We start from the raw sequence: 14634 nt of genomic DNA, 5'->3' as shown, positions 1-14634 counted from the left end.
CCAATTAAAACACTAAATCTTTCTATCCAACAACAGAGGCTCAAATTTCTCAGGTTCAGTTCAGGAAATAAAAACCACTATTACATGACAGCTGGTGCATGGCAGAGCTCTGAAAGCAGCGATGAGATTCTCTGTGCAGCACACAGTTTACCGACCACCTTTATCTCCTTTACCATTTCACTATGAGAAGAAACCATAAAATGTTTTTCAGGTGCTTTCAAATCAAACAGTTTACTTTGGTCAGAATCACTGACATTGTAATTATATTGGCTTCACCAACAGCCTTTAAATTCAATTCATGGCCTCACAGTCTTGTTACAGTTCAGGTCATAAACCAACTGACTGGAGAAAAGGCATTTAACCTTACCAATAAACTCATGTAAGAAGACCAGAGACGCTATGTAGCAGGAGAGGCTAAGCAGCTCAGCCACTATCATGAGCCAGTGCCAGGTCTGGATCGTCAACGCCACCATCAGCAACTCGGTGAGAATCAAGGATGTGAAGGAAATGGCGACAATGTGCACAAATTCAGATTCAAAGAGAAGGAGCGCTCCATACATGATGATGCTACCTGCAAGGAACATGTGGGTATTTTATTCAAACACCAGTCTAAGCTCTAAAACCCACTGCTAGGTCTTGGAAAGGCTGAAACATAGTTATGTCTTGAGACTGTTTTTCATGAAACCTGATGAATGTAATGACAATGAAACAGTTGCTATTTAGGAGACAGAACTGATGAGAAGACAGGGAAAAGTTACAGCAGAGGTGGCTAGACTTTTATAACAGTCTATCATATTCATAGACACGCGGAGATAGGAAATTAATACATGCTATTTTGGCAACCAGAGATTTCTAACATCATGAAACTCGATCCTCCCAGAAAAGCAGCTGGTCACTACTCAGAAGCTAAAAGATATCAAATACTTCGAAAACCTCCTGCATTGCCTCAGTGCCCAGACAGAAGCGAGGTGTTGAAAAGTTAACCTCTCCTTGCACTACTTGGCCAAGATTTCTCCTCTTTACACTTCCCCCCAAAAGGGAGTACACGTTAAAGCACTGGTAAGGATGCATTGTTTTGTGCTGCTATTCTGGCTGGGAATGCTCACAACGCCCCGCGCAGCCACCTGCACAAATAACTCATGTTAGCAGCATGAGTAATCCGCACCGACATCCATCACACCAGGCCAGTTTCGGAAGGGAAAACCTGCGAGTGACTAGAGCTGGAGCCACAAAGTTCAAATCCAGCTGTGAACTTCCAAGTTCAAGTTTTTGGTCAGGCTCATCTCTGCTAGCAACTAGCCCCATTGTTTGGCCTGCTGTCTTCTAGTTGTTCAGCACATCAGAAGTGAAGTCACTTTAACCAAATATTGTAACCAGATAGTGGTGTTAGCTTAAGAAGAAATCTTTCCCTCAGTGCATCACCCTCTGGCTTCAGCTTTTCACCACTTGTGAGATTTCTATAAATGCCTTGGCTTTGCCATCATATTTGTACATCATCAGAAGACCATGATCCCTGTTGTAGGGTTCTACCATATTAGGTTTTGGAAGATAACAGCAAGAGAGCTTTTGTATTCTTGGTTTCACTCCCTCCTGATGATGGTACTATCAATTAAACCAGTGAGAAACAGCTGTTTATTTTGGCACATGTATTCTGATTCTTGTTGATGAAGGAGTTTTGGAAAACAAGAAATTTTCTCACAAAATCATATGGCCATTGGGCTTTGTAGTTCCATGTTATTTACAGTAATATGATGGTAGTATCAATTAAACCAGTGAGAATTAGCTGCTTATTTTGGCACATGTATTCTGATTCTTGTTGATGAAGGAGCTTTGGAAAACAAGTAATTTTCTCACAGAATCATATGGCCATTGAGCTTTGTAGCTCCATGTTATTTACATGTTTTCCATGCTCCCCTGATTGACACTTAGAGAAAGTATTTGAGTTCGAGGTTACTTTATAAAAAAAGACAAACTAAAAGAAAAGGTCTTCTTAGCCATATATGCCAATTACTACATCCACTTTTGGAAAACAAATGCATTGTAATTAAGGCATTTGCTTAACTGTTTTAGCAGCCTAATTAGAGTGTATGAGATATGATCAAGAACCTGAGCTCTACTCTAGTTCTTCAATGCAGATGGCTGTGAAGTAACCAGAACTATTGCCACTTCTAATAGACAGGGTTTAGATAAAACACACAAAGCTATTTAGCATGCTGACTCAGTAACCTGTATAATCTATAGGTTTGAAAACCTTCTTCAAAAGAAGGTGAGAGTCAGAAGCTCTACTTTACAGAAAGAACAATTAAAGCACTAAAAGAAACTTGCACAAAACTACAAAGGATGGGCCCAGTCAGAAGAGCCATAACACTTTGAACTCCTACATCATTGCCTACAACAAGGTTGACCAGTTGCTGCCAATATTTAGTTTTAGATAATTTCTTCCTTTGGTAATGCTGCCAACATTCTCCGAGACAAAAAAAAACCCCATATTTATTCATTATCCCAAGGATGCGCTGCTAAATTCACGTCTTACTCAACTTCCTGCAATACAAACAATTAGATATAGTGTACTCATTAAAACATCTAAAGGCACAAGCAGAAGTCGATTTCTTACCTTGATAGATGCTTATTAAGACCCAAATTAAAAACGTTTTGTAGGATAATGGTCGTCCCTGGGGGGGGGCAGAAAAAAAAAGACAAAGCTTTGTTAGGTTTTCTTTCATGAACATTCACTTACAGATCAGCCCAGCAATTAATAAAAGAGAATTTGAAGGCGATCTGGAAAGAAAACAAAACAAATGCACCAACCCTGAGTTACTGTCTCTCTATTCTCATTTTTCACGATGCACGAAGGAGCCTGGGACTGTGGAAGCTCATTGCTCGCACAGTACAGTACAACCTCTTCCTTACCGCACACATGATTAATTCAATGCAAAGAGGTCTCATGAGTTTAGTCATTGTACAGTGAAATATAAGATGTGTGTACACATATACACGAAAACATTAATATTATATTTCTAGACACACATACACACACAAATCACCATCATATTGAAGGCAGATAGTTTTTAAAAAAGCATCTCCAGCCAACACAGCTACACCAGCACAAAACCCCCCTATGTTTAGACCAGGCCTAAGGATGGTTGGAGAATTAGTGGTTTATGACATAAGAGACAACATACAAGTGAAACCAGATGGAGACTTATTCAGGCTGTTGGAAAAACAGGCTTTGCTTTTAAGAGTATCTGTTTAACAGAAATCCTTGAGGGAAAGGATCTGTTGAAGACTCAGTCCACCCTTTCCTTGAATTAAGAAAGATGTTCCCAGTTTGCATACTCCAGTTATTCAAAAAATTCTCCACGAAAAAAAAAAGAAACTCAATACAAGATTTACCTTCCTGATATTTCTACGGTAAATATCAAATAAAGTTTCCTTTGTCTAAAGAGAAGGACCTGACTTCCATGCTAAAGCTACAAAAATGGCACAGCAACCAAATCTTTAGGTCCCTTTAGATCATCCTGAAGGCAAACTTCTATTCAAGGAACTATGTGATAACCTCCTCCCTCCATCAAATGAGCATATCCCTTCCCCCATCCCCTTTTCTGGCTTCAGGATAGTGCCAAATCCCCGACAATTTATCTTTCCCCTTTATTTTGGAACAAATCGGTAATATTAAATCCTTAAAATTTCCCACAGAATGGAACTCAAATTTCCACGGCCGTTTTTAATAAATTGCATTTTATGTAGCATCCAATAACGAACTGCCAGAAAATCTGGTTGTATCTGTTAATTCAAACGTGCCTTTAAAACAATTTTGCTTGAAAAAGCATGATGAAGTTCTGTGTCTGCTGATAACATATTTGACTTTACACTTTTAGAGAGTTTCAGATCAAGACAGGGTTATCGCCTTAAACCAAAACAGACAAACAAGAGTCTCTCGCACCTTGAGAAGATCTTTGTAGAGCTCTGGGTACAACATTGCAACTTCAGATTTAACATCTTTGTCCAGGACTAGAGAAAACACTGGAAACATCGTGTAAATTGTGGAGTACCTGGGAAGAAGGTAGAAAAATCAGTAAATTCTCTAAGGTGCAGATAAGCAAACAGAAATTCCAGTCTTCACAAAGGAAATACAGTGTTCTTGAAGTGCCAAATGATGTACATATTATGAAAACTTGCAAATGGAACACAACAGAGTTTTGCATGTAGGAAAAACCTGCAGGCTTTGCTTTTTGAATGGCTTTTGATTAGAAACACTCATACACAGATGACTGGTTCAAGTATTGCAACTGCTGTTAATGGAGCCAAGGACAGACCTGTGCCCACCCCAAAGTTTGCTCTACAGTTCTGCCTTGATCCTGTTTGCATCAGAAGACAATGGAGATGAATTTGCTCTTCGTTTTAAAATTGTACTTGAAAGTCTATAAAGTCAAGGGATTACAAGTGTAATCTCATTATGTCCTAGATAGGAACTGATTCCTCCTGTTGGAGGTTGGGTTATGTCCCCGTTCTGACCCGTCAGGAGCTGGGCACTGGCTCTCTCTGCTCCGCAGGCACCAGAGGATAACAACCATTCCTCTGCTTTTTATCGGGCTCAAGGGAGCACTTCTGGAGGACTGCTCGCTTCTCACATTCCACATGTGACAAACCGTCCTTCTGGAAAGATTTCTAGAAGCGCCTGCACTGCCTCAGTGGCTTTGCTCAGCACAGGGGAGCTGAAAGGGACAAGGACCACATCCATCTTCTGGAGCAGTGCTGTGGAACACGCAGGGTGGAGATGGGCAGGCCTTGCATTACCCCAAATCTATTCATTGTGCACAGGTTTTACACACTATTAGTAAGAAGTGAGCTCTTACCCAATGATGAGAAAACCTTGGTAGAGAGGAACTGAAGCAAAGTAAAATACTGATGAGAAAACAGCCTAGGAAAGAAAAGAAATAAGCTTTACAGGCGTTAAGATACTGAAGTAAACGTAACAGCTTAAAAATAGACTCTGTTCAAACTGGAATGTACTTGCAGTGGGTTCTCCAAATTCCTGAAATGAAGACAGAAGAATGTAATATCAACCCTTTTTATTCCTATGCAATACTTGGATGAAAGCTATGTTTAATAGCAAACACCAGAGAGCTGGACTTGGAAAACGTTTTGTAACGTAATTCCACACAGAAGAACATAAAGAGTTTCCTCCAAAGCCTGCTGGTTTGATCAAAGATCTCCAGATGTTGTGAAGGACAGGTGCATACTTGATTTATGCCTAGATGATGCCTTCACAACATAAAAAGAGTTAGCATGTTAGCATTCACTAATGCAAACTCCAAAGACTTCAAGCTTACTTTCTTTTGTTTTTTGGGTCAGAAATTACGGGTTTGTTTTGTGTTCTGGTTTTCAGCTGCAGAGTAAGCTAGACTGTCACACAAGTTTGAGTCTTTTGTCTCTATGCATCCTTCTCCAACGTGTTTATTCCAAAAAGCGGAGAGGGCAGACCCAGCCCTCTCAAAAATATCAAGCATTTTACTCAAAGAAAAGCTTAGTATTTTTAAGGAATACATCAGCACACTATGGCACGGAAATGCAACTCCCAAAGAGTGACCTCTGCCCTTAACTGTAACTCTCACTCAAGTCACCACAGCTAAGAATGGAATTTGGCTCATGAACTCTTTCAACTCTCTCTGTCAACTGGCAATTGCATTTTTGTTACACTGAGGCTCAGCACACATGAACAATGTACATCTTGTGAATACCAAATATGTTTCTAAGGTTCCCATTGAAACGAAGAGGAACAGACAGCTCTCTGGTCCCGCAGCAAGCTGCTGAGCAATGGGGAAGGTCAATACGTGCTTCAGCAGGCTCTGGCACAGCTCCTGCACACACTCGCAGCACATCTGGCCGAGCATTCGGTAACCTCGTCAGGGCCTGAGCCACGTCCTCCTCAGTTGCTTAACTTTGGCTGCACTATTTTATGGCCTTACTTAAAACACACCTGAAAAGAAGCGCACTTACTCAGCGGAGACCTAAAGAGCATTGCCCTGCTTCAGATTCTCAGTATTTCCTAGAATTACTAAATGACAGCAAAGACATGCTGCATCACAGCAGTGTTTTGTAAAGCAGATTACTGTTTGTCTCATTTTGGAGAAGTTGCTGATGTTTGTTCAATACCAGGAACTTTCTTTTCACACCCAAGTAACAACCTCAATTTCCAACCCAGGAAAATTCTCAGAAGAAGAAATAGTTGCATCCAAAATGAAGTGCAGAACTTTACTTTTTGATTTTACTTTTTCACCTCTCCACTGGAAAAGCCCTTGTGACAGTCCACTTACCTGCATTGTACTGATGCACAGGCTCCTGTGGATGACAAACTGACTGAGAGCTGCAGACCGTTTGTAACTGTTCCTTCCATGCACCATTAGCAAGCGACCCAGGTGTTTAAACTGAGTGATAGAGAAATCGGCTGCAAGTGATGCCTGTTTTCCTTCCTGTATACAACACCAAGTAAAAGCATAGTGAGGTTGTTTCATTATTGAAAAGAAATATCATATTATTATTTAGTTATCACTGATAGAATGTCCAAGAAAATTTCCAATACATTAGGTGGGTGAGAATATTACCTCAGCACTTCTGCCTTTCACTGTGGCTTTTAAGCAAAGAGCAAAAATATGAGGAGAATTCCCATTTGAACCTTGGCCTCCAACTCTCAGCAACTCTCTGGATTATGATTCACTACACGCATGTTAACGTGACACACATATCAAGTCAGCTTTAAACATAAATTTTCAGTCTCAGAAGTTCGCGCAATGTTAATGCATTGGCTCGCTGCAAGCGGAGTCTTTACACTGCCGCCAAATCCAGTCGTGTCACTCCAAGCAGCTCCACAAGCAGGAACCAGAGCTCTAACCCAGAGTGTGCTTTCTAAACTAAAATAAACAGGTTTAAATTGTATAGGCAGGGTATATGTTATCAGAGTAATTATAACTCCAGCATTTGGAGCATCTATGTGTGATTAAAAACCCCAAAACTAACCACAATGGTCCAAATCCAGGCAATCTGCCAAGAACAAAATAATGAACTTGCACTCTGGGAAACAGCAGTCTCCTATAGAGCCAATTTATTTTTCATGATACAGCTATTGGTCTGATGATTATTTGTGTGGAAGCTTTTCACCTTCTTGCACAAATTTCTGAGGATCCATTTAAGAGTCACTTGTGAACTAGCTCCTGAGTTACCATTGGAAGTGTTACTAACACGTGGCAGCCTCACCTTTCCTTCAACTCCAACACCACAGTCAGCCTCCTGAATCATACTAACGTCATTCCCTCCATCACCTGCAGGTCAGAGCACAAATGACATTGGTCGTTAAGGAACAGAGGCAACTTGCAACCCCACCAAAGGCATCTGCAACAGTCTGTAATATTAGAAGAAACATTTAACCCTATCAACAAAAGCAGGATTTTTAACAGAAATTGGAAATATAGATTTTTTTTTTTAATAGATGCACACGAATTCAGGCCACAGATCACTTTATGGTATACTATTATACCTACAATGCTGGAATAAAGCTCACAGATCAACAATGGCACTTTGGTCATGTTTAAGCTTTGTTTTGCAAAGATACCACCTTAAATATTTACGAGTAGTTCACCACTGAAGTTCCCATATGCAAAACTTCATCTCATCAATCATCTCACAAAACTACTGCTCCCTAGCTCAGCATTTCCAGGTCTTATGACACGGGACTGTTCACCCAAAAGAAGAAACGATAAAGACACCATCCTACGTGGTAATTCCCCCCTAACTAGTCCCTTACCTACTGCACAGGTGAGTTTGCCGGTCCTTTCCTGGAGCAACCGCACGATCTGGGCCTTCTGTGTCGGGGCGCATCTGCAGCACACGACGGCAGGGCACTGGCAAGCCAGCTCCATGAACTCATACTCGTAGTATTTCAGACACACCTAATTTACAGAGATCAGAAGTGTCGCTGATGTTTGTGCTATGAAAGAATCTTGAAAATAAAAATCCCCATTCAGCCACAGTGATTTGGGGCTGTCGCTGACCAGCCCCAGGCATTTGGAACCCACCTCCAGCGAGTCGCCAGAAATAACTAGAGCACAGTCGTGTTTCCGACGGAAGGCGTTCAGCTCTAGATGGGCTTCTCCACGGTTAGTCACCTGGGGAAAAAGGTGCCAACTGAGGAGGGGTTTTCTTCATTGGGGTGAAAAAAAACAACAAGTCTCAGAGGGAGCAAAACTAATATAGACAGGCAGCACGTGGAGTTATTCAGAGCACACACAGGCAGATAAACAAAAGCTCAGGTGACAGAAAGCTGGGTCAAAAGAACAAAAATATTCTGGGGCTACTGCGGGAAAACAGTTGTGATCTCAGCACCCCTCCTGTCCCAGAATTCGGGGTCCCAAACAAGTCTTCAGAGAGGGGAAGGTGGGTGTTACTCACTAGTCTGAATATATGGATGTCCTGTGTCCGCGTCACCAAATGTGCGTTCTTGGCTGTACACGTGGCTGTCTCTAACTTATCCCCTGTCAGCATCCACACCTAAAATCCAAATATTTAATGTATTAAATACAAAACTTAATGACCACGTCTGCAGGACACCTAGAAGTACCATCTGCCAGTTCAGGCATAGAAAAGGGCTGTTAAAATATAGACACAAATTATTTTGCCAAAAAAGCCCTATTTTAAAACATACAAGAAAATTCTCATGGACGAACGAAAACAAAACTTTGACGGAGGCTGAAACACAAAAGAAGTTACAAGCTATGTATAACATTTTGCCCACCTGCAATATTTCAAGATTCTCCTGATAAACCCACAAAATGCAAGCTAAAGAACGTATATGCGTGTGTTAATGTGTCCCACCCCAGCTATTGCTCGTACGCTGAAATAAGCGGACTTTGCTGCAGAAAGATCCCTCATGGCCCTGCCTGAAATGTGGATGATGCAACTGGGGTTAGCTCACTGCTGATGTGTGCGTCTGGAACAGACTAAGCTGCTTGGAGGGTTTTTTTTTAAATACACACTGCTCCTTTTATTTTGTGCTGGTGAGAGGGGAACATTAGAAAGCAACGTCAGCAGCAATACCCTGTTATAATCTGGCAGGGAATTCCCTCAACACCGTTTTTTTGGTTGTTGGTTTTTTTCCACCTTTTTTTTTTTTCTGCTTTCAAGACACCACCCAAGAATATTTAACAAAACTTTAAAAAAAACCTCCAAAAAAATCCACCAAAAAACAAAACCAAACAACACACAAAGACTCGTTTATTTGTTTAATAATCTGGGGCTGGAAAAAGACTTGATCTTAACAAGATGGTGTCTGTGATGAATTACAAGACTGCCTTCACTTTTGATTTACTTCTTGCATGCAATACTGTAACGAACATACCATTGCAAGGAGTGCTCGGAAGTGCTGCGCTCGCTGTGCGATGACACACTCCACACCCTGACACCAACTCCAGCCAAGGTGAAGAGAAAAAATACTTAAACTGCTTCGGAATAACTGGCCTGGACTATGTCACAGGGGGAAAAAGCCAGAGTGCTGCTAAGGAGCTTTGAATCTGCACATCTCGCTTCTCTACTCAAGTCCCTGCTGTTTACAGGGACAGCTCCAAAACAGAAAGCGCTTTGGAAGTCTGGCCTGAGCCTTGAATCCCACTTCCTACCTAAATATTGAACACGCAGCCCTGCTTTGGATTCACAGCACAGCTCAACATTTTGGTCACTTTGTTACTTAAAGTGGAGAAGCCACAACCAGAACCTTTCACCTACTTTTCTTGCCCAAATCTGAGCGTTTAGTCCATCTTTTTTAGTTGTTTGTTTTTGCAAGTCCAGGATCTTACTGACAAGTTTTCAGAGAGAAAAACTAAGCAGGCATCACAGCGGCTCCATCACCGCTGAGCACAGCTCAGGCTGTACCGACTCTTAGGTGCCGGAGCCCAGAAAGCTGGAAAAGAGAACCCAGTCCCTGATTCTCTTGGCTCAGACCCCCTCTAGTGGCTACTGAAAACGTGTACAGACACAACTCAGGGCTTCAACCCCAACACGGGAGCTGGTGCACCAAACACATCCCAAACAGCCTTGCTTCATCCAGCCACCTGAAAGAAACAACTGTCCAAAAGTCTCCTGTAGCCCTACACACCTGGTTCTCTGCAGAAAGAGCTAGAGCATGTTAGGGGAAGAAAAGCACAAAAGGTGATGTGCTTTCACGTGTTTAGTTAATATTTACTATTTCTAGCATGTTCTTGACGTGATGTTTAAAACAAATCAGCCAGCCCTGCTCTTCCCATTCACAAAGGGCATCTGGTAAAACGTTCACATTGACAGGATCCCCCAAACTGTCTAAATTTACTGTCAGTAGGACAGCGCCACATACTCCAGAGGGGTTAAGTGTCCCTGCTAGGAGTAGCATTAGGTTAGGCAGACCTTAATGCCAGCATTTCTCAGCGTCTCCAGAGTGGGTCTGACATCTGTCTGCAGCTGATCTTCCACGCCGGTGAGACACAGCAGCTCCATCTCCATTTCCAGGCTCTCGATGACGGTGGCCACCTTCAGGGAGCGGTCGTGCACGCTCAGCTTGGCCTGGACATAGCGTGCCTGAGGACAGAGCAGACAGCCACGGTCACTCACACGGCCAGCCCGCGTTTTTGTGGAATACAGAGTTAACCAGCATGACGATTAACCAGTTCGCCCCCCTCTGTTAACTGTCATTTGGGGATGCCGCATGTAATGGCTTGTGAACACGTTACAGAGTAAGGCGGAACACATTTCAGAAAGTTTTTGTCATTTCGTTCCTGTGTGGGGGACTACGGTGAGTCTGTGGATTCCCTGACGAAGGACATGGGAACAGAAATTAGCCTTAAAGATATTAAGGCCTACCCGTGAGAAAGATGGGAGTAAAAGAGTATCCGGAGATATTAAGGTGTACCTGTGAGAGAGAAGGGAGTAGAAGAGCAACATCGATGATAGCAAAATTAGCCAATGAGATGTTATTGCTGTAACTTGTAACCAATAGTGAAGGGACACATGAATTGGTAAAACTGTATAAAAATGCACTTGTGGTAACGAAAGGCAATTACTACTTTCATCCTGGAAGAACTTGGTCTATGTCGTTTGTCCGTCTCAACCACGACATTCCTGCCCCGGCAGCGCGGTGCACAGCGTGTCCTCGGGCACACCGACGCAGAGCAGCTGCTCGAGTGACACCCACAGAGACCCTCGCACCACAGCTCTAACCACGGCCTCTGCAATGGGCAAACAAGGGCAAGAGACAATCCAAACCATTCCCACCATCTCATCTCTTCATTTAACTGAACAGTTCTTCGTGTTTTGCCTGCCTGGGGCAAGCAAATGAGCACTGCGTGTAGAGACCCATCTAACAAAACCCCACATGTGAAGCCTGTGTTCCCATGCAGCCCGGCTGCGTTATATTCTGGTTGCCTGTAGTTTTCCTGGACATCACAACGCATCAGTGAAAATTAAAAGCCAACACATTTCCTCACACAAACAAAACCTGTTGAACAAACGAACACAAAGGATTGTAAGGCAGGATTCAGGAACTGTTTTGGAGTGTCCTGGCTGGGATCCAGTTTAAAGACACATCACTTAAAGCCACTTTGATTAAAAGAACAGCAAGACATTGAAGAATGACAATTCCAGCTGAAAGCCTAAGGAGATGAGAGGTGGGATTATCAGGAGAGGTCTGCCAGAATTACTTCAGTGATTGTTTGTTTAAAAACAAAGAAAAAAAACACAAATAAAAACTTACTTCAAAGTCTTGATACTGCTCTTCCGTCAGAGACTTCTTGGCTACGACAAGAACCCTCAGGCCTTCCCGAGCCATGTTACCACACTGGAAAGAAGTGACACATTGTAAACCATAAAATACATCTCAAGTAAGATGACTTATGCACAGCAATGCAGAGATGGCAGTATAAGATAGCAGGTTAAGAAAATAACCATCCCATTTGAGCAACCCCAGTGAGTCTGCAACATCTGATAAAGTGCATGATAAACCTGAGAGGAAAAAAGGAGATCTGCAATGGTTTGTAATCTATCCCAGTGATCAGAAACAAAAAATGTCCTCTCTGCTACACCGGCATGGCAAAAACACTGTCTCTAAGGAAAAGGACACAACTCTTGGATTTTTCGACTTCACATCTTTGGCTACGAGCTCTTATAATAAGACCACAGTATTATTACATCTTTGAACACCAGGTTTTGGGGGTGTGGAGAACCCGTAACTGAAGTTACTGCTATGAACTCCGTGTCAACATTACTACTAACCTGACAAACATGTCCCAATACAAAGCTGCCAAATATAGTTTTGAAATTAGCCCTTTCAGTCTAAAGTAAATCTAAACACAGGATCAAGCCCAGGACAAATCTGGTGATCTTGAGTGGCAACCAGTTTTGAGCAAAATCCACTGTATTTACAGGACTTATTCTGCACTAAATATGTTGAGCTTGCCGCCTGACTTCCTTGCCACTGCATATATATTTGGCGGAAGACTAACCCAATTAATTGCCAAGATCAGTGGCCTTCTGGCAGATGTTTTAGTGGTTATGTCCACTCTACCGCACTGACGAGCTTTGTCCTGGGTACCCTGAGAGGAGAAAAGCACTTGCATGAGAAACCCTCCGTACATAGGAGAGATGGCCCCATACCTCCTCTTCCAGCCAGTCGTTGTACTGCACAATCCCAGCCATCACCACATCAGCCCCCTTCATGTAGAAGGTGATCTCTCCTGTTGATTCATCCTGCAGATAAGAAACAGAAGAGTCTAAGCTGGGCCAATATCAGCCTATTTGGAGTGGCCTCAGCAAGCTAAGTGATGAGTATTCTGCACATCAGTCACAAAATTGGCACAGGGTCAGGCTGAAGATCCATCTGGCTCAGCACCTCGTCTCGAGGCCAAAACGAGTTGCCTATTCAATTGCTACTTGGTTACTTGCAGAAGGAATTAATGCTTTAGACAAGGATGATCTGCTTTTAATCACCAACACATGATTTCCATGCAGATACCTTTCAGTCCTGACTGCATGTGCCTTTGGAATAAATTCTAGTCCTCACCTTGAAAATTTATTTCATACTTACCTGAAGCAATAAAACAGACGCATGAAGCTTAACAGGGTAAAATTTACTCTAATTTAGCCCGTTACATTATATGGCACAAGCATAATTAAAGTTTATGCCTGCCGCAGAAAGGTTAGATTGCTGCCTGCCTTATCTGATCCAAGTAATTTGTAGGCTGCAAGCAGAGCATATTTACATTACCACAAATTAAAAAATCCCTTCTAACCAGGCAGATACCTAAGGAGGTCACAGCTATTAGTATTACAAGCTAATGGAAACCCTGGCAATTTCCTCAAAGGAGACAAAACAATGAGTAAGGAACAAACTGCTCTGTAAACCAAGATAGCCACCAGGGATAGGAAGAAAATAAACTTAGCACGCAAAACCAGAAAGCCCAGGAAAATCTGGAAATAGGCAGCTGTGAACAACGAGGGGAAAGCACTTTAGGAAAAAAAGAAATGAAAGAAAAGCACGGTGGACACTCTTTCCTTCTCACACTATTGAACATACATATCAGTCTGTCCCACCATTACAGAAACTAGAGGTGAAGGTTCTCACATGTGAAGAGATTGGTAATAGCCAAACATCCTGTGGCACTGGCAAAATAGAGTTTACATCTACCTGATGTGGATACTAAAAGTGCAAAGAAGTACCCAAGTACCTTTGCTAGTGAAATTAAGAAGTAGTCAAGGATAACAAAGCTCCTGTACTGAGCATTTTCGCCAAGCTCATAGAGATATTCACAAGGAAGATGATCATAATTAAGCTTAAGCATGGTCTGCAATGTCCTGAAACATCCAGCCTTCACATACTGATATCCACACATCCCACAAGCCCAAAGCAAAATGCGTGTCACTATACCAAAACAACAAGAATCTGCTTAAATAAAAGACAATACTTTTGGCAGTAGCCAAAGGTAAAGGTTTATCTATTAAATTATTTGATTAAAAAGTGTCTAACAACATCTCTGCAGGAAACCAAATAAAGACTCCACTTCCCGTGCTGCAGAACTGGCTGAAGATAGTTTAGATTTTTTGTCCAATATAAATACTGTATCAGCTATCTCCTTGCATTAGTCATTTCCTCTTGCTGAGTTCAATAGGAGGTTAGTGCGTTCTCATATTATGGTAAGATCACACTATAAATCTACACAGAGATTTGCCAGTTATATTGTTTTGGAGAGGCATCTTTTTCCACCGTGGTCTGACTCTGGCCACGGTTCAAAGGCTTCTTTCAATTCCAGATATGACAATAGCACTATCTTTGCTTTACAACAAAGATCATTCCACATGGGTAAGGGGAAAAATAACGCAAAGAAAAAGAAGAATGGAAAATATTGTGGTCAAACAAACAGGCCTTCTTTCAAGAAGAAGATAAATCAGTACACAGTACGGTGAAGAGCGGCTGCTTTGGTAGAACAAGACTTCTTAGAAGTGAAATAATCAGCTACAGAAATGACAGCTGATCACACGTACACAAGCAGATATTGCAAAAATATCCCAAACGAGGTACCATCTGCTACTTGTTTTCAGTATTAACTACTATGTTATTTACTA

At 42.0% G+C, this 14634-nt stretch overlaps 1 protein-coding gene across 2 annotated transcripts in view; it reads right to left on the bottom strand.

Annotated features, from left to right (window-relative positions):
• Positions 1-14634, bottom strand: part of ATP9A (ATPase phospholipid transporting 9A (putative)) — a 60284-nt gene that overhangs the window by 5393 nt on the left and 40257 nt on the right. For both annotated transcript variants that reach the window (XM_065032514.1, XM_065032513.1), the window contains exons 16-27: positions 12670-12762; positions 11771-11854; positions 10429-10599; positions 8446-8544; positions 8073-8162; positions 7802-7946; positions 7255-7319; positions 6318-6473; positions 4857-4921; positions 3944-4052; positions 2615-2672; positions 368-571 (exon numbers count right to left, since the gene is read on the bottom strand). In XM_065032514.1, the coding sequence (XP_064888586.1) occupies positions 368-571; positions 2615-2672; positions 3944-4052; positions 4857-4921; positions 6318-6473; positions 7255-7319; positions 7802-7946; positions 8073-8162; positions 8446-8544; positions 10429-10599; positions 11771-11854; positions 12670-12762 (1339 nt within the window). The remainder of the gene's footprint in view (positions 1-367; positions 572-2614; positions 2673-3943; positions 4053-4856; positions 4922-6317; positions 6474-7254; positions 7320-7801; positions 7947-8072; positions 8163-8445; positions 8545-10428; positions 10600-11770; positions 11855-12669; positions 12763-14634) is intronic.

This window comes from Columba livia, chromosome 16 (genome assembly GCF_036013475.1).
Source record: "Columba livia isolate bColLiv1 breed racing homer chromosome 16, bColLiv1.pat.W.v2, whole genome shotgun sequence".
Classification (NCBI taxonomy): domain Eukaryota; kingdom Metazoa; phylum Chordata; class Aves; order Columbiformes; family Columbidae; genus Columba; species Columba livia.
This window is presented reverse-complemented; position numbering and strand designations above follow the sequence as displayed.